At 39.8% G+C, this 16,981-nt stretch overlaps 2 protein-coding genes across 4 annotated transcripts; one reads left to right on the top strand and one right to left on the bottom strand.

The window, feature by feature from the left end:
- The first annotated feature begins 2 nt into the window (after window positions 1-2).
- LOC118422803 (membrane-bound transcription factor site-2 protease-like) lies at window positions 3-6,558 on the top strand. Its single transcript, XM_035830578.1, has 10 exons — window positions 3-426; window positions 1,398-1,679; window positions 2,097-2,200; window positions 2,531-2,635; window positions 2,924-3,065; window positions 3,772-3,952; window positions 4,563-4,660; window positions 5,003-5,219; window positions 5,461-5,536; window positions 6,069-6,558. The coding sequence occupies exons 1-10, from the start codon at window positions 352-354 to the stop codon at window positions 6,289-6,291; spliced, it is 1,503 nt and encodes a 500-aa protein (XP_035686471.1). The 5' UTR covers window positions 3-351; the 3' UTR covers window positions 6,292-6,558.
- Window positions 6,464-16,922, bottom strand: LOC118422804 (FSD1-like protein). Of its 3 annotated transcripts, none has more exons than XM_035830581.1 (4): window positions 16,482-16,922; window positions 11,164-11,354; window positions 9,271-9,446; window positions 6,464-7,481 (listed from the first exon to the last, which is right to left on the bottom strand). In XM_035830581.1, exons 2-4 carry the CDS (start codon window positions 11,236-11,238, stop codon window positions 7,073-7,075), a joined length of 660 nt encoding a protein of 219 aa, XP_035686474.1. In that variant the 5' UTR covers window positions 11,239-11,354; window positions 16,482-16,922; the 3' UTR covers window positions 6,464-7,072. The 3 variants fall into 3 exon arrangements, with proteins under 3 accessions (XP_035686474.1, XP_035686472.1, XP_035686473.1); XM_035830579.1 differs by lacking the exon at window positions 16,482-16,922 and adding an exon at window positions 15,787-15,982; XM_035830580.1 differs by lacking the exon at window positions 16,482-16,922 and adding an exon at window positions 15,573-15,734.
- Between the last annotated feature and the right edge of the window lie 59 nt (window positions 16,923-16,981).

Raw genomic sequence — 16,981 nt, 5'->3', positions numbered from 1 at the left:
AGGTCAGGGATATGTGAGTAGTCTCACTTCCGGAAACAAAAAAAACACGCACGGATTTCGTAGTGTCGAGTCAATGTTCTTACTATGAAATGGTGCTGGAGTTTGCATCAAAGTGATCCAAATATTACAGAGAAAACGAGACAGCAAAGTAAAGGAAGGAAAAGTGCTATTTCTTAGCTTGAACTCGACTGTGGCTCAATAAGCTGCCAGAGCGGATTCGTCAGCTGCATAAGTTACGTATGGCGCACATGGCATCGCATCGTCTTTGTTTTTACACGTAGCATTTAGTGATTTGCCTTACGTTAGAAGTCATAAGAGATTCATGAGAGGCACCAGCTACAGGAGAATAACATGATCCAGTTGAGTGCAGTAGCGCTGCTGTTCCTGTTCTGGGGAGCTGTTTACGCCGCCGACATTCTGATTCTGGTAAGTTTCCCTCTGCCCCCCTCCCCCATATTATAACGTGTCAAGTTAGAATCTGTAAGAAATTTACACGCTATACACCTTTCTCACGCGGCGGCCATGATAGATCTAAAACGAGTTCAATGTGGCAAACAAAAGGCTGTCCATCATAATTAGCAGTTCGACCAATGGTAGCCTGCCAATTAGGAAATCGACCAATAAGTGAATGGCTGCAAATTCGTTATAAATTTGCATTATTATGTTTTTATTTTGCATCTCTTAAGGGACTATGGGGTCAGTCTACACTACTCTGAATTGCTACATCTTTCGGTGCATAACACTTCTTGTAATATTTATTATTCTATCTTATATCATGAAAATTTGTGTGGTTTTGGGGAAAACTAAATGGGACCTGATTTTAGAAATAAGTTTTGTCTGTTTGCTACATTGGACTCGTTTTAGATCTATCATGGCCGCCGCGTGAGGAAAGGTGTATAATAGTACACAAAGTGAAGCGCTTACCCAACAAGCCGGACCTTGTCAAGTTGATTTCACTAGAGCTTGCGTCATTTGAATTTGAGCGGAAATGTGACGTCAGCAACGGGTCAAAGGTGCTCGGCAGTACCGTCCCCCGCCTCTGTTGAGGCATAGTCGATAGCCTATAAGATTAGTTCAAATCACTGTATTCACTAACCTGCACAAATAAAACGTCCATGAACATTTCAAGATTTACAGTATCACACTTGTGTGACCTTATATATATATACTAGTAACCAGTTCATTAACCACTGCCTTCAAAGAAGAAGTCAAACTCCACAATAGTATACATTGTACCTTATAGTTACATGTAATTAGACACTACACACTAGTGTTATATGTATCACACTATTCACTTCTCTTAGTCTTTGCGACTGTACATGCAGCTAGCCCTCGGGCATGATTTTGCAAATATTAATTAAAGATATTTGTAACTGAAGATGTCCAATATTCTCTAGTCCTCCAGTTACAGCAGGAGATATGAACGTTTCCTCCATCACTCTGGTCTGTCTGTGTCACCGGGCCAGGTCCGCTGGTACACCGCCGGTCTGAACCGGACGTTTGTACGCCTCGCCAGCTGGCAGTCACACTGGCAGCGAACGTGGTTCTCCGCAGGGGTGTGGTTCGCTTACGCGGCGATGGTCGGGTCTATCGTACTGCTGGTTGGTACGCTGGTGCAAAGTGTGAGGAACTTAACCAGGGCTCCTGAGGAAAGGACACAACAGATACTGGTGCCTGTGGTAAGGGTTATCCTTTGTTTGATTAGAAGTAAAACAATTGTGTTTCCGTGTGAATGCCTGCTCATATAATCTGTTCATTTTCCAATAGGTCCAACATCCGGTCCACCAAACTTTTTCAGGTTCGGTTTTTCCGGACTGGTACAGTAAGAAAAAATGGTTTTGTACTACACCATACAGGTACTTGGAACTCCCCCTAGTGTGGCTCTCCCCAAACATGGGACCTACATTTAATGTCCTATCCGAGGGACAGCCCTTGCAGAAGCAAGGTACTCATTTTCAGTGTAGTGAGGAAAGCGGTGTAAAGTGCCTTTCCAAAGAGTGCAAGATCGGTGACATGGCAGGATTTGAACTCAAGATTGCTCTGTTCTGAATCAAACACGCATTCCCGCCAATATATAGTCCTTCTATACATTTCAGATGCCAGGTGTCAACTTGCCCTGGAACCACATGGTGTACTTTGCTGCCACCTTGCTGCTGGCTGGGGTACTGCATGAACTTGGCCATGCCATTGCTGCAATTAGGTAAGAGATAAAAGGGTGGGATATCATAAGATACTGATGTATCCTGAAAGCGGTCTATCAGACTCAATGGCTATCGTAATTGTGTGTTGTCCATGTCTGTTTAAGTGCAACATTTAAGGTTGTAAGTGTTCCCTGTACCTTGTTCTCTAACACCATTTTACAGTCATATTGAGGTCACCTGAGTTAGCAGCAAATCTCAGCTCTCTCCAGACCCTTGTGATTTAGCCCGTCTATCGTAAGCTTCTCACTACGCAGCCCCTGGCTATTACGAGAGAGTAGTCGGCGCACCCAATAACCAATAATAACCAACACTCTGTTGTATCCATACAGAGAACAGGTCCGGGTGAACGGATTTGGGATCTTCTGTTTCATCATCTACCCTGGAGCCTTTGTGGACCTGTCTACAGAACACCTGGACAGTGTGTCAGCTAAACAGTAAGTTCAGAGATGGCGGCAGCAAATTTCTTATGGGGGGGCAAAGTGTTGCTGACATAATTTTCATCATGTGGAGCACCTCAGGTGTGGGGGTCCTGGGGGTTCCTGGGCATGCTACAACAACTCTTACATGATATCAACAGTTTCTTTTCTGCAGTAGGTGGTGGTGTTCAAAAAAATATATAACGGAACGGGAAAAGAAAGGCTGGGAAGAAATTTAACTTCAAATAGAGAAACGTGTTTTGTTTGATGGACTGGCTTTATAAAACTTGTGATTGATTTTTGCAGAAAACTGAGAATCTTCTGTGCGGGTGTGTGGCACAACTTTGTCCTGGTTCTTATGGCACTGGTTCTACTGATGTGCATGCCGTACCTGCTACTCCCACTGTACAGCACAGGGCAGGCTGCTGTGGTCACTGGGCTAGTGGAGGTAGGCTCAACGATCATATTTGTGTGATAGATCAGCTTTATTCTGTGAGTTAGTATTAACATCTATGTATCTTTATGCTGCAAGCAAGTAAAGAGAGAAGAAAGACGTGTAGCCTAAAAGGCATTTTTAGCATGGTGTCCTGTCAGGAAAGAACATAGATGTTACATAAACAAACAATAACATACAATGCAACTGTAATAAAGGTGTAGTGAAAGTCAAATTAGCTTAGTCCAAAATACAAAAATACTATTCATATTGAACTCATCATTAGCAACAATTAATGAAATAAAGATATGTCCAATTTTTTTTTAACATCGTCTCTCATAATTCCACTGGATGCCGTGATACTGCCACATCAAGAATTGTTATAGAGGCTTTTTGAAGATTGTCCCGAACACCTAAATATCTGAAATTTACCTCAGTATTACTGATGCTGCATTAACACACACATCTCTTTCAATCACTTTAGCTTCATGCATGTTTTTCTCTTGTGGTAGTGCATTTGTATCATGGCATCCAGTGGAATTATGACAGTTGATGTTACAACTTTTTAGAAGCCTTCTTGTTATCTCCTAGATATTTTTTTACTTTGCAAAATTGCCATGGTTTTTATGTTATAATTCCTGTATGCTGACTGAAAGTTTTGTAATTTCTCAAAATGCAGTCCTACCGGTAGATAAGTTGGATGTGTTGTTGTTTATTGTAGGGAACTGCTGTCTCAGGACCTAGGGGACTTCTTTTGGGTGATCATGTGACCAGGATGGATGACTGTCCAATCAAGAGCAAGGAGGACTGGGAGCAGTGCATCCTGGGTGTTCTTCACTCACCACACAGAGGGTTCTGTCAGTCTGCAGATCACATAGAACATTTCAACACAGCTGTTAAAGGTACTGTAAATTCTTTACATGGGGACTTAATTTTGTGATCAGAGAGGACTTTGCATTTAAAACAATTCTGTGGTACAGGAGAAATATAAAACACATATTTGTAGTATCATTGTTTCTTGGAAAGAGGTCATGAAAACCACAAAGATAAAAAACGTAGCCATTTAAAGATTTGCAGTTAAGTCTGATTACGCACAAAGATAGCAAGAACTTGAAGAAGGCACCAATTGACAAAAGATAACTCTGAATCAAATCTATAGGAAAGCCTGCCTTCTTAAGATACAAATATATGACCTGTATTCTTTTATTTGATGAAAGCTTGCAATAAAGCAAACAACCAGGACAGAAACTGAGCTTCACATGGCCATTTTCGAAAAGGACAATACTGATAATGGATTTGGATGATATTTGTTTTCAGGATTATTCTGTCAAAAAAGAATCCAGATGGGATTCACCCTGTGTTTCATCATCATTAACGATATCTTCTCTATATCAACATCAACAATAAGGTCTCCATATTTTAAATACAGGCATTCATAAATATTTCATTCAAAAATGTTTCATTCAAAACTCTATGTTTCTTATCTAGCTGTAACACACTTCTATGCTTCAGTTGACAAGACAGTACATGGTGTAGTAGAGTGCTGTAACACCAACACCAGTCTGAGTGAGCTGTGTTTCACCTATCAACGCTCCAACCTCTCAGCACAGGTGAGATAAGCCCTCTGTTTTCAGTGTGTCTGTTTGCTTTTGTGTCTGTAGTTATCTGAATGCAGTAGAGTGCCTGGTTTTCACAAGCTTGGGAACAACGGCAGGAAGTTAGATGAAAAATCCCAGAAAGGTCCCAGAATAGGTTACTAGTATCCCATTTTCTGTCTTTAATTTCTTCATATAGGTATGTCTGAAGTCTCACGAGAACCAGTTGTGAAATGCATTAGACAGATCTGCAATAAGTTCACAATAATGAATAAAACAAGGAAAATAAAAATATTTCACAAGATCATCAAGTATGAGTTAATTGTTTCCTTGTTGTGATTGTCATTTTCCCCACAGAACCATGCGTGTCTGCCTGCCAGAACGACTGCCTCTGGTCCTGTGTGTAGGACCAACTCTGACTGTCTGACATCAGGACATCACAAGCTGTCCCAGCCACACAGTGTGTTCTGTCTGTTCCCTGCCCTGGACAACAACACACGGCTAGTCAGGGTCACACAGGGCAGAGATCCTCCCATGCTGTTCCTTGGAAATCCATGGGAACTGTTTTATCATGGTGAGTTGGTTCAGGTGAAAATGGTCAGGGACGCCCTCGTTGATTATGTGTAAAGCTGGAAGTCCTCAGCTCAGGTGCATTAAGTCTTATCGGAAAAATTTGTTGTCAATCTGAGTGTCAGTGGACCAAACAGTTTGGTCTTGTGCCCACTGTACGTAAATGGTGTTTTATTTTCAGATCTGGTTTACTGGTTCAGTAGCAAACAAAAAAAATTTTTCGCAACTTCTGATATCTTTTCCAGCCAAGGTGAGCAGCTACATGCCCAGGTTTGACTTCCTACTGTTGGAGTTACCAGAGGTGCTGGAAACCTTCTGCAAGTATCCTTCTTTTGAATCTGCACATAAATATAAGGTCAGCCTATAATTTCACTTCAAGGATATGGTTAAGGCATATCAAAACATTACATTCACCCTCTGTGCCATGGATGTCATAAGACTTAGTGCTGTTTTTCGGGACTGGAGAGTGACTTGAAAGGAAGGGAAATTATTTTTTCTTTGACAGTTACCACAAAGAAAATCTGCAATAAGCGGTTTGATGGCTCCATCTGCACATGAACTGAGGTCCAAGGTGAAGACCCCTGTAACAGGTTCTTGCCTAGACCATGTCTGTAAATGTTTTGTTTATTTCTAAGGGGCCATCAACTTTGACATATTACCCAAAATGCATCACTCTGTGCATATGCAGTTGGAACGATGAATCCATGTAAAAACTACTTAATATTGTCTACTGGGGACAACAAGAGTTGAAAAGGTAGCTGAAGTTGTATTTTTGGCTACTTAAGTCTTGACAATGTCTTTTGACAATGTAAGAAGAGCCATTTTCTTCAAGATTCCTTAACAGCTGTGACAGATACCTCATCTCGCTATCTGGAGCCTTGGCAGTGCTGAATGTTGTCCCGTGCCACGCCCTGGATGGGCAGTGGATTCTCTCAGCTCTTGTCGACTTACAACTGGGAAAACTCCTACCCAATAGGAGAGACAGAGACACTGTGGCAACACTTGTTTCCTTATTTGGCACTGTGTTGCTCGGGGCTAACATAGCATTAGCATTATGGAGCCTAATATTTAGATGATATTGTCTTATTCTTTTATTTTTAGACTCTTACAATTTAGATTGGTCAATAGTAATTGTGCTACAGTGCAAAATGAGGCATGCCACAAGTCAACATCATTACAGATATACATGTATGCTAGAATAATATTTGTTAAGGCGAGAAGCAAACATTATGAGAAAACGTCAGCAAATAGCACAGAATTATTCTTTATTGAAACATTTTTGGCAGCTGTGCTGCCCATTTTGACAAAACTATTCTATTTCAAGTATTTGTATATCTAGACTGTACATAAAATATTGCTGTCAAATAACATGTCTTGCCTTTTCTTTCCTGATTAACAATAGTCTGTTTTCACTGGATCCTTTGCTTCTGGTAACAGTTATGTAACTGTGATAAAAATTCTGTAACTGTATCCAAGCAAGGATACATTTTTGTACTTTCCTTAAAAAAAAAACTTGACTTCACACTTAAAAACTCAGTAATCTATCTATTCTAATACAAGGCATTTTTGTCTGGGTAACCATCTATTAGGTAAACATTAAACAAATGAAAAGCAGAACTGTGACAATATCTGTGACATTGCAAAGGGAAATATTCCTCGTTTGCTCACAAATTCTAGTTTATTTTTCTTCACTAAAGTCTATGAAGGGATTATCCCTATGTCTCATTTTGATTTGACATTACAAATCCTAGCAATTGGAAATATCAAATATGATCACAAGCAGACTTCTCATTGTTCTCAAAACTTTGAGACATTGTCGAATGCCGAATAAAATTATAAACCAGCTATTTAGGATAACTAGTCACTGCAGATGGACAAGGACCCCTTGTACAGAGAGAATGCTGGGACAACTGGTTCCTCAAACTTGACATTGAAGGTGTGAATGACCTCCTTGGTTGCTGGGTCTGTGAAGGTCACGCTCCCAAGGTCATAGTCAAGATGGACGCCAATCCTCTCTGGACATGTGGAAATGTGTACCTCAGTTTGTTCTCCCTGAGCCAGAGCTTTGAAAATGGAATCGTGAGGCTTTAACGGGATCCACTTCTGTTTTTCCAAGCCCCAGGACTTCTTTGTCCAGCCGATGTCCTTGTCCCTTCGCACCGTTCTGTACGCAAACCCGATGGTGAAAGAGCCGTCCCCCGTTTGAATCTCCCAATAGTGCTTCCCCTCTGATATCGCCCGGTTTCCCAGGATTGTGTAGGCATTTCTGGAAAACAAATATTAAAGTATTTATTAAACTGTTTTAAATTTTAGTAGTAGTAGTAGTAGATATACTGCTAATGCTAGGGTCACATTTCCAAACCAGGGCCCGACCGGGCTTTTTAAGAAAACGAAAAATAGAAATGAATACCTAGAAACACAAATCATACCTACAACTCTCCATTTTACAATTTGTGTATTTTTGTTTCTTTTGTATCATATTTTTCATTCCCAAATTAGCTGTCAGGTCGGGCGCCGGTTTGGAAATGTGACCTAGGCATAGGTGAGGTATAAGAAATATCAGTAGTAACACTATACAGACGCAAGAATACCTCATGAGCTATCTATATGTGGAACGCCAGTGTCACACTGTCAACAAGCTTCGGTTTATTGATCACCTGAACTTTACTGAAATTAGAAATCGTCAAAGAGTAGAGTGTATTTTTTGCCTGAAAATCTATTGGCCACAATGGAGGAGCTTGGAGACCTGCAAACATCAGCCGAACTCTGAAAAACGTACAGTGATCGATGGTACACTGGTCACAATACTGACAGAAATGTCCATTGTTGGCCAAGCTATTTTCCTGCTGGCTTAACAGTGTCACTTTGGTTTTAGTAACAATCCAGCTGTTTATTGTTTCAATAGAACTATTTGTGTGGAATAGAGTTCTTCCGGATGGAAATACTGAACTCTATCCTTGGATTGAGCTTTTCCAGATGATCACAAAACCTTGTAATGCAGCTACTGTCCTTGCTTCAATCAAGAGGTGGCAATAGATGAAGTCATTTAAGTTTTTTAACTTTCAGGTATTAAAGGTAGCCATTTGATACCAAATCTGTATTGATTGTACATTAGTTACTATGTAGAAGGTTAAAATGTCTTAAATATGCTTCATTCCCTTCTAACCCATGGTTAATCCTAAGTCCAGGAGTGCTACCTAGAGGGCAGATGTCAGTGTTGTGTTCCACAGTGGAGCGATCAGAATGGGAATATGATTGTAGTGCCACTTCAAATCCTTGAAAATTCTATCTTTGTCTTGTAGATTTTGGCCCAATCTGGAGACCTTTGGGGTCAGAAGAAACATGTAGAGACCAAGCTTTCCTATTTTGGTCAAACCAAGGAGGTTTGTTCAGTTCACTAGTTTAGTTGGAGTAAGGACAGATTTGAGTTGTTGAAATCCTGCAGATGGATGCTGGCAAAAACTGGGGTCAAAATTGAGGCTTCTTATTCCAGTGGGAAGACCCAACTTTGATGTCTGCCCTAAAGCTATCTTCAGCACAAATGTGGTGCAGGTGTAGAAAGCTTATGATATACACATGTAAGATAACATCCTTAACTTTCTCCCCATTGCCTGACTCTGTAAGGCCTAGGAAAAAATGTTGTGTTTCCCGTTTCAATCCTGAAAAAATTAGGGTCGGTAGGTAGGGATTATCTTTTTTCCTTATACCGGGGGTAATTTCTTTAGGCTGGCCAAAACTCTATTGTAACATTTTACAATACAGTTGAACAAATTAAAGTGAAATGCATGAGGACACTAAGTGCCTTGCAATGTCAAACTTGAATGTCTGGCATAATAGATACATTTATCCTTCATTAGATAGGACAAGCAGTGTTTTTACTTCAATAGGAAAGCAGGCTGAATAAAAATTCTATGTGGAAACTATGTGACCCAAAAAGTCTAGGGTCTGCAGGTTTTCCCAGGGTAGGTAGGGAAACAGGAAACACAACATAGTTTTCCTAGGCCTGCAAATTTGCTAACAGATGGCTACCTTGGTAGGCAGAAGGTTAAGGTTACCTGGAATGTGTCTTTGACTTTGCAGTTATGAGGTCTGGCAGGGAGTTACATTTCTGCATCTTCCCCTTGGTGACCTTGGTGTTGTTCTTACTGAGGTGCAGGTAACTGCCTGCACTGTGGGGGTCGAACTGGAACTGGAAATTACCCCTCATTTTGTTCACCGAACAGGAAACAACCTGGGGAGGAAATAACAACTGTCATCAGCAAAGATGTCCCATATCAATGTCGTACTGTAAATGCAGAAATGTTGGCGGTGGTTTTATGTTCGAGGTTTTCGCGTTGCAAGTTTACCCCGAACTTAAGACCACCGCGAACATTTTTCCATGGCAGTAAGAGACAGCAGTGCATGGTGCTACTGCGAACTTAAAACCACCGCAAACTGCCTTTCCCTGGTACCGCGAAAATAGATCCCACAAACTTAAATGCATTTACAGTAATTGATTTTGAAACATCGCAGGCTGAAAGCAACACCAATGTAATGTCTTGGTTCTTAGATTTGTTTTCAGTAATATTATAATAGTGGGCACATGAGATAGAAATAAAAGAGAAACAGATATTCTGTGAAAGAACCTAAGAAGTTTTGATTTTTTATTACAAATACAGTAGAAGCCATTTAACTGCATACTTAGTTTGCCAGCATAGTTTGTGCAATTATCCGGGTAGTGCAACAATACAAAGTTAACCGGTTTGGGATTTGGGGATTCTGCACAATTAACAGAAGTGTGGGGTAATCTGTTGTGCCATTAACTGGTTTCTACTGTAAACGGTAAAACTGTATCAACTAGGAATATGGTCAATAATTCAACTGTTGGTACCAAAATATGAGAATTTAGGATTGATTCAAAAGGATTTGACTGTAATTTCTTGATTGCGACTTGAATGTGATTTTGAATTTTTTTTCAATTGAGAAAAAAATTCTGACCATCAAGACATTGAGTTTGTGTGTCCGAATTAATGACATTAACGGTGCCTTGTCCAGTGACAAGTTTTTGGGACCAATCAATCAATAAAACAAACATAATCACCTGGTCTCCTTTGGACCAGGCATTAGTAGTAACCAGTATCTCATTATTCCGTATCTTTAAATCCCTGTATTTGCGTCTGGTGTCATACCAGCTTTTTTCTCCAATTAAAGTGCACCACTGTTAGCCTTGGAGATTCGTGTAATGACCTTAAGAATGACCAGGTTGTCCCCAAATTAAGTCTGATGATAGCACCTTTGACAGCTTTCAAGGTCTTATCAGAGGTCAATGTGTCTTGGATTGTAAGTACAGACAAACATATTTAAGAGACAATTTTCTTTCAAATTTTGATAGAATACGAGGCAGTCCTATAACTTTAACCTAGTTGTAAGACACCAACTTATGTGTCAGATGTACTTTTAAAAAAAGTCCACTTATACTGCAATCGCTTTACAATGAATTACATGTATATCGCTTTAACCCTATAGTCCTACTGACATGCTGTAACTTAGAGTAAGTGCATGTCGTGAATCATCTTGTTATACTTTTGGCTTGTCTGTTCAAGAACTAGAAAAACTGCATGCCTTTCTTTGACAAATCTTGGTTAGTAGCCTGCCTTCCAGAAAGGATAACAGAAAAGAGTTAAATACAATGACAAACAATCCCTACAAACTACAGACATTGGGTGCTTTTACCACTGTAGTGCTGTCACTGTAGGTCAGGAAGTGGAAATGTTTGCATATGTTTTATTTTCACTGTAACCTGTCCATGGCAAATTCACAATTCTGCAAACATGCGTCTCCATGTATTACAACTACTACAGAATTGTTTCAACTGTGAACACTCCAGAAATCTCCATTTTAATATATCACAAAAGTTTGAAAGTCCCTGCGTAAATATACAAATGTGTTTACATGTACATATTACCTACCTCTGGTAGGCCACACAATGGACCACTGGACGAAGCACTTCTCTGCATTTGTGGCTCAATTTGTAGGTACTGCATGCTTCTGTTGATTTCTCAGTGCTTGGATGGAAGACACGGTATCACTGTCATGGAGTGGTCACTTAACAGACGATGTCCCACTCAGCTGTTTGTGCTGCAGTGTGGGATTTGTCCAGCTGTAGATGATTACAGGAAAGTGTGCATTATAGAACAGGTCAAGGACTGAGAGTTTATTTGTTTTTAGGTCGCAATAAGCCCTCAGGTGATACAATGCTGGCATATGGCTCTATTTATATCTACAGTAAGGGACAATCGTGACAGGTTGGTCTGTTTTTAGGTCAATATGCAAGTATGTAAATGCTTGGCTATAAAAGCTATTGGTAGGAGAGCCACATTGCATCAGTAATCGAAAACCATTACCGGTACACTTTGTCCTGTGCACTATGTACCTGTGGAAAGGCCTCAAGTCTCAGATCATACAAGTACAGTACATGTAGTGTGCAAATTCTGTTTCCAAATTTTGTATTGACTGTTACAAGACTTATGTTATATGTAACATAATATCATAGTAAAAGCACTAATTGATTTTATGCAGTATATAAACTGTATATGAATTTAAGTCAGCAATTTTGTATTTAAAATAAAATTGGGGTCAAAGGATGCGAGAACATATAAAAGAGAAATAAACTGTCCATCCTAGTGAGATATATATAATAGAGTTACATCAAAAAGGATTTTAAGATGTTGATTTTAAAGGAACAACTGTAATGGTCTGCTAAAGTTTGAACATGTGGTAAGAAAAACGTGGTATTAACAGACATTAAAACGGATAGTGAGTGTTTGTGTGATATCATGTTTTATTAGAAAGCTGTAGGATGGAAAATTTATACAGAGAAACTAAAGTACTAGAGATATATCCTAGAGTTGACATATTTAGGTCCTGGTATGTAGATAACTAAAACAAAGACAAAAGAAAGCTACTTGCATACATGATTGATTGGCCAAAAATGGTGATGCAAGGCAGTGTGGCTTGTCTTAAGTTGGCATAATGTTACTTTTCTGTCTGCCATTGTAATGAACTAAAGCTGTTGTAGGGTACTGTAACAACAGCTGGTGCCCATATTGATGTATATCAGTTCTGATGTACGTTTTAAGAGTATACAATGTTTTTAAGATGTTGTTAAGTATGGTAAACATGTCAAATACAAACAACATTATTGAAATAACAGTTCTGAAACATTTGAAAATCTAAGGTTAGTACACTGTTACAAGTGATTTTTTTTCAAGCCAAAATAGTCTGAGAGAAAACTGCAAAAGAAATTCTTAAATTTCGCAATGGCTCATTTGTAGCTCAGTGAATGATGTTCACACAGAAATTTGAAGCCCCTTTCTTAACACAACTGTAAGCTCACACCCATACAGAGTCATGTGCCAGACTTGCCTGCAGTATTTAGAAACCTGAACCTGGTAAATACCTCCCCTCTCAGACACAACAAGACAGTCGAGGTGCCAGAACAATTGCAGTGCTGTGTTCCAGCTGGATTTTAGGTAGTTTTGTTTTTTAAAAAGTTTTTTTCGTATATATTGTTGTTTTCTTTGTTGTTGTTTGTGTACATAATGAAGTCTAATATTTTAAAAATTTTGAAGAATCCCATATAGGAAAATAGGACACAAATGTAGAAAGATGATACATATAACACATCTGTTGTCTAACAGTCAGGGTCTGATTATTGGCTAGTTTTACCACCTCTGAGCTGTACTTTCTGTCACTCTGGTCATCTTTCCACTCACTTTCTGTTACTCTACTGGCAGTGCATTCCAATAAGTATGAACACACATCAATGCAAAGCACACACACGGAAAACATAGACTCTATACATGGAGTCAATAATAGAAGCCATAAAAGAATAATTAAAACATTTGTAATTTGGAACAAAAGTTTTTTTCATGAACATACAGGAAAGACTTGGTGGCAGCTTGACACTATGCATGCACGACAACAACGGTGGATTATTCCTGCTAAGTCAACTGAGGAGTTCAAGTGTACCGTGGAGATACCATGGTTGCAAGGCATGCATGTTTGGCCAACACACACTTAATGCGGCAGTGCAAGTTAGAAAATATACCTTAACCTTAAATCTACTAGGGTTACCGGGCCATTTAGCACCAAATTTGTATGTACTACAGGTAAAAGCAGAGGGGAGAGAGTTAATTGGTTGTTGCAAATTTTATGGTTTTAACGGGAGGTGCCCCAACACGGTACGCTTTTTCTTGCGCTCAAACTCATGGCGCTCCATCGCTAGTTGCCTGAGAGTGGTCAAATTTTGATGACTGAATTTTTTACACATAGATTTGAACAACATACTTGAATAAGAAATGCATTCATGTGGTTCATGAACCTTTCGCACTGCATGTTACAAGCGGCAAACACTGTGAGACAATTTCGTGTATGTAACCTTCCAATTTTGTGCTACGCTGGACAGTGTGCCTAACTCGGTACGCTTTTTTTTTTACATTTTGCTTTCTTCAGAAGTAAGTGGTAAATTTAAGTACACAGAAAAGAATTAATAATATGATATTTTAGCTTTCTTTTGACAGTAAAATCGTGACTGTATGTACTTCTTGTCTCACATGAGGAAGGCTGTACCTAGAACAATCCAGCTCATGTTTTTACGGGCAATGGGCTGAATGCACTGATTGTGAATGCCCAACTAAAAAAAACCATTACGAAAAAAAGACACCGCTAACATCAACAAAACTCGGTCTGATTATATGAAAATATCATCTACATCTCTCTATCAAGTCTTATTTTCATAGACAGCACGAATCATTTGTTACAGTCAAATAAATCTTTGGAGCGTTCTCTAGTCTGTCACCTTCACGGCCACACTCCCTTGGGAGTACAATGGTGGCAATGCTTATGTCGCTTCCTTTTGGTTGCTTTTCTACTCAACAGACATTTGAAGACCCATATTCATAGTGTTTTATGGAGCTTTATTTATGTGTATCATGGCAGTTGTGTGACTGCTTGAAAGAGTTCGTATAGTTAGCGACACGAGCCGCCAATACGCAGAGGCCGGTGACCGCAGTGATTCAGCACTGTCAACATTACTGTTAGAATTCTGTTTTTAAAAAACATGAAGTGAATATGTTAAAGTATACTTGGAATGCAAATTAAAGCTGTGTGCATGGACTTGGTTTATTTACCTTTGTAATCAGCATAGTCAGTGGCAACAAACACGGTGTACTTATGGATAAGAAGGTCAGCAAAAAATCCGTTCCGTCTTACGACGGGGACCGTCTTAGGGCGGCCCCCGTTAACCCAAAATCTAATGCAATTTGTCTTGTCGTTTTAGGTTGGTTTCTTTTGCTCTCACCATTCAACTAAAGTATGCTATAAATCATGGCATATTTGCAGTGGTTTTGGTGTTTTCAAAATCCCACTGCAAAGCCTCTGTGAAGACATCAAGTTAGGGTGGGGGTTGTGGACCCAGTAATACCAAATTTTGCCCCTGCCACCAATGTTTGATCCCCGTACAGACATTTGCTCTTAAGGGCTATTTCAATATTCACCTTGAAATGTCTTTCAAGCTAGTTACCACAGCTGTTTACATCAATTCAGACCATTTATTGTGAACTGAATGTTAAATATTAAACCAAGAGTAAAGAGAGTCAATATCCTCCACAAGAAAAGCAAGCACCCCAAACTTTACTTTATATTCTCTGTACGTCTTTTAAATATGGCAGATTTAGATTTTGTTTTTTCAATTTTGTCTGAAAATCTCTTACAGTTGTTTGTAGTTTAGACTAACTTTTAATGTGACTTGATATGTCTGAACTACCAGCAAAAATGAAGACACAAAACCCCTCTTTGATTTGTAAATGAGTAGAGTCAATGGCCGTTGACATTTCAGGGACATTTTCTCCTCAGGTTGTCCAGCTGCACACCAAAAATAGAACGGGGCATTTCAACAATTTCCTTGTGTGCTGGGAATGAGCATAAGACATGCTTGCCAGTCTTCAGAGCGCGGTTGAAACGTTATACGTATATAGGTTAAAGTTGTGTGCGCAGCTACGAAGTTCACCATCACTGGACCCACAAAACAACCTCGAAACGTTGGCCCCAAGAACGGTTACTTAGGTAAACATAAAGTAACACATTTGAGACACGAACAAACATCAAATACGTAGTGTATAGTCAGAACGCCAAACACACGACTAACTCGCACCGAACACACAAACAAACGACACATAAGTCATAACTGTGCATTGGTGATGACGGTGACATCTTTAAGTTGGCTCAAGTATGCCTCAAACATTCTTAAAGATAACCGGGGCCGAAATTCTTGCAGTGGTTATGCTTCAACGACTATATGAACGTGAAGGTTACCTACTTGTAGGTGTACCGGATGTTGAAATGGGTGCCTACTAAACGCTCCCAAAGACCACGTTGTCGACAATGACAATGGAAAGAGTTTGAGCATACAGCTGCTTTATACCTTTCTTCCGGCCCCCCACAGAAAGATGACGATCCAATACTTGCCAAGCTTACCCAATTGGCCAACGAGTTGAGGCTTAATTTCTTAAGAACTACCTTAGTCGTCTTACCTCGAATTGTCAGACGTCTTCACGGTTCCAGCGTTTCTTTAAGTGTTCTCTGAAGCATTCCTCGAGCAGATTTGTGCTTAAGTCTATCAATAATGCAGACTGGTTTAAGGTAGCACGTCTAGAGGAAGTCGTTGATGTGTGCTTTTAACTTAAGGTTACTGTACCGAGGGTCATCGGTCATTTTTAACGTGATCAATTACACTTGGGCGAGACCATTTTCCATCTAGGGAAAGTATAATGTATGTGTGAGAAAAAGGGAATTCACTGGATTTCGCAGAGCGCAAGATATTTGTACCCTTGAATCGAACTAAATTTGTACCTCATGATCAAAATAGCAAACAAAAATATCGTTTTTTCACCGCTAATCTATTTGCGCCTCTCCCCCGTTGACTTGCGACTTGGAAAAACCCAAGGCTGTGAGCTCCGCCCACATATCCTTCCGCTTGTTTTACTATTTGCTGTTTGAGCCACGACCTGACAGAGACAAATTAAGTCCCTACTGTGGATCGCCAGTAGCAACGTTGATTCTAAAGCCTCGTGACGTCAATGGCGCGTACGAACGTGCTCCGTAAGACTTGGGTAAAAAAAGGTCACCTAGAGTTCATTGCCTCCGCTATCAACAAGATGCTTTTGATTTGCTACCAATACTGGAATAAACAAATTAAAAAGAAAGAAAAGAAAACTTTATCACTTACGATGCAAAGGTAGCCTCACGTTAAGTTTAGCGTAGGATCTAACGCTAATGTTTTTAGAGACGATGCCTGTGATGGTCTGTGATTTTGACGACAAAGCCAAGGCCATGAAACAACTACTGTAACGTTAGTTGTGTAAAACAAGGATTACCGGAAGAGGATATGACGTCAGTTGTACGTGAGGAAGTCCAACATCACTGACAGTGATTTTAACCAGGCACATACCTACGATATCAGAAACGGTAAATTATACGTGCAGAAAGAGTTTGAAAGAGCAAGGAACACAAAGGAAACATACCGTGAAATGTTATGTAGCGTTGACAAAGAATATAAACAGTCAACGCGTCCGAACATAATACGGATGGTGTGAACTTAAACGTCGGAATTATCGGGTAAACCCTGACTGTGAAAACTTTGAGTGACCAACTTTGAGTGAATCAGCTATAGCTGTGTCACGTCTACCCAAACAGTACCTGACGTCACAGAACGCGTGGAAAAATAAG

Source organism: Branchiostoma floridae, chromosome 9 (assembly GCF_000003815.2).
Source record: "Branchiostoma floridae strain S238N-H82 chromosome 9, Bfl_VNyyK, whole genome shotgun sequence".
Lineage (NCBI taxonomy): Eukaryota > Metazoa > Chordata > Leptocardii > Amphioxiformes > Branchiostomatidae > Branchiostoma > Branchiostoma floridae.
This window is presented reverse-complemented; position numbering and strand designations above follow the sequence as displayed.

What these genes read in the sequence shown, in the direction of transcription:
- LOC118422804 (XM_035830581.1), bottom strand. Translation starts at nt 11,238, where the DNA reads ATGCAGTACCTACAAATTGAGCCACAAATGCAGAGAAGTGCTTCGTCC. An exon ending in CATTGTGTGGCCTACCAGAG is followed by an intron (nt 9,447 to 11,163) that starts GTAGGTAATATG and finishes TTTCCTCCCCAG; the next exon opens with GTTGTTTCCTGTTCGGTGAA. An exon ending in AAGTCAAAGACACATTCCAG is followed by an intron (nt 7,482 to 9,270) that starts GTAACCTTAACC and finishes TTTGTTTTCCAG; the next exon opens with AAATGCCTACACAATCCTGG.
- LOC118422803 (XM_035830578.1), top strand. Translation starts at nt 352, where the DNA reads ATGATCCAGTTGAGTGCAGTAGCGCTGCTGTTCCTGTTCTGGGGAGCT. An exon ending in TTTCAACACAGCTGTTAAAG is followed by an intron (nt 3,953 to 4,562) that starts GTACTGTAAATT and finishes TCTATGCTTCAG; the next exon opens with TTGACAAGACAGTACATGGT. An exon ending in ATGGGAACTGTTTTATCATG is followed by an intron (nt 5,220 to 5,460) that starts GTGAGTTGGTTC and finishes TATCTTTTCCAG; the next exon opens with CCAAGGTGAGCAGCTACATG.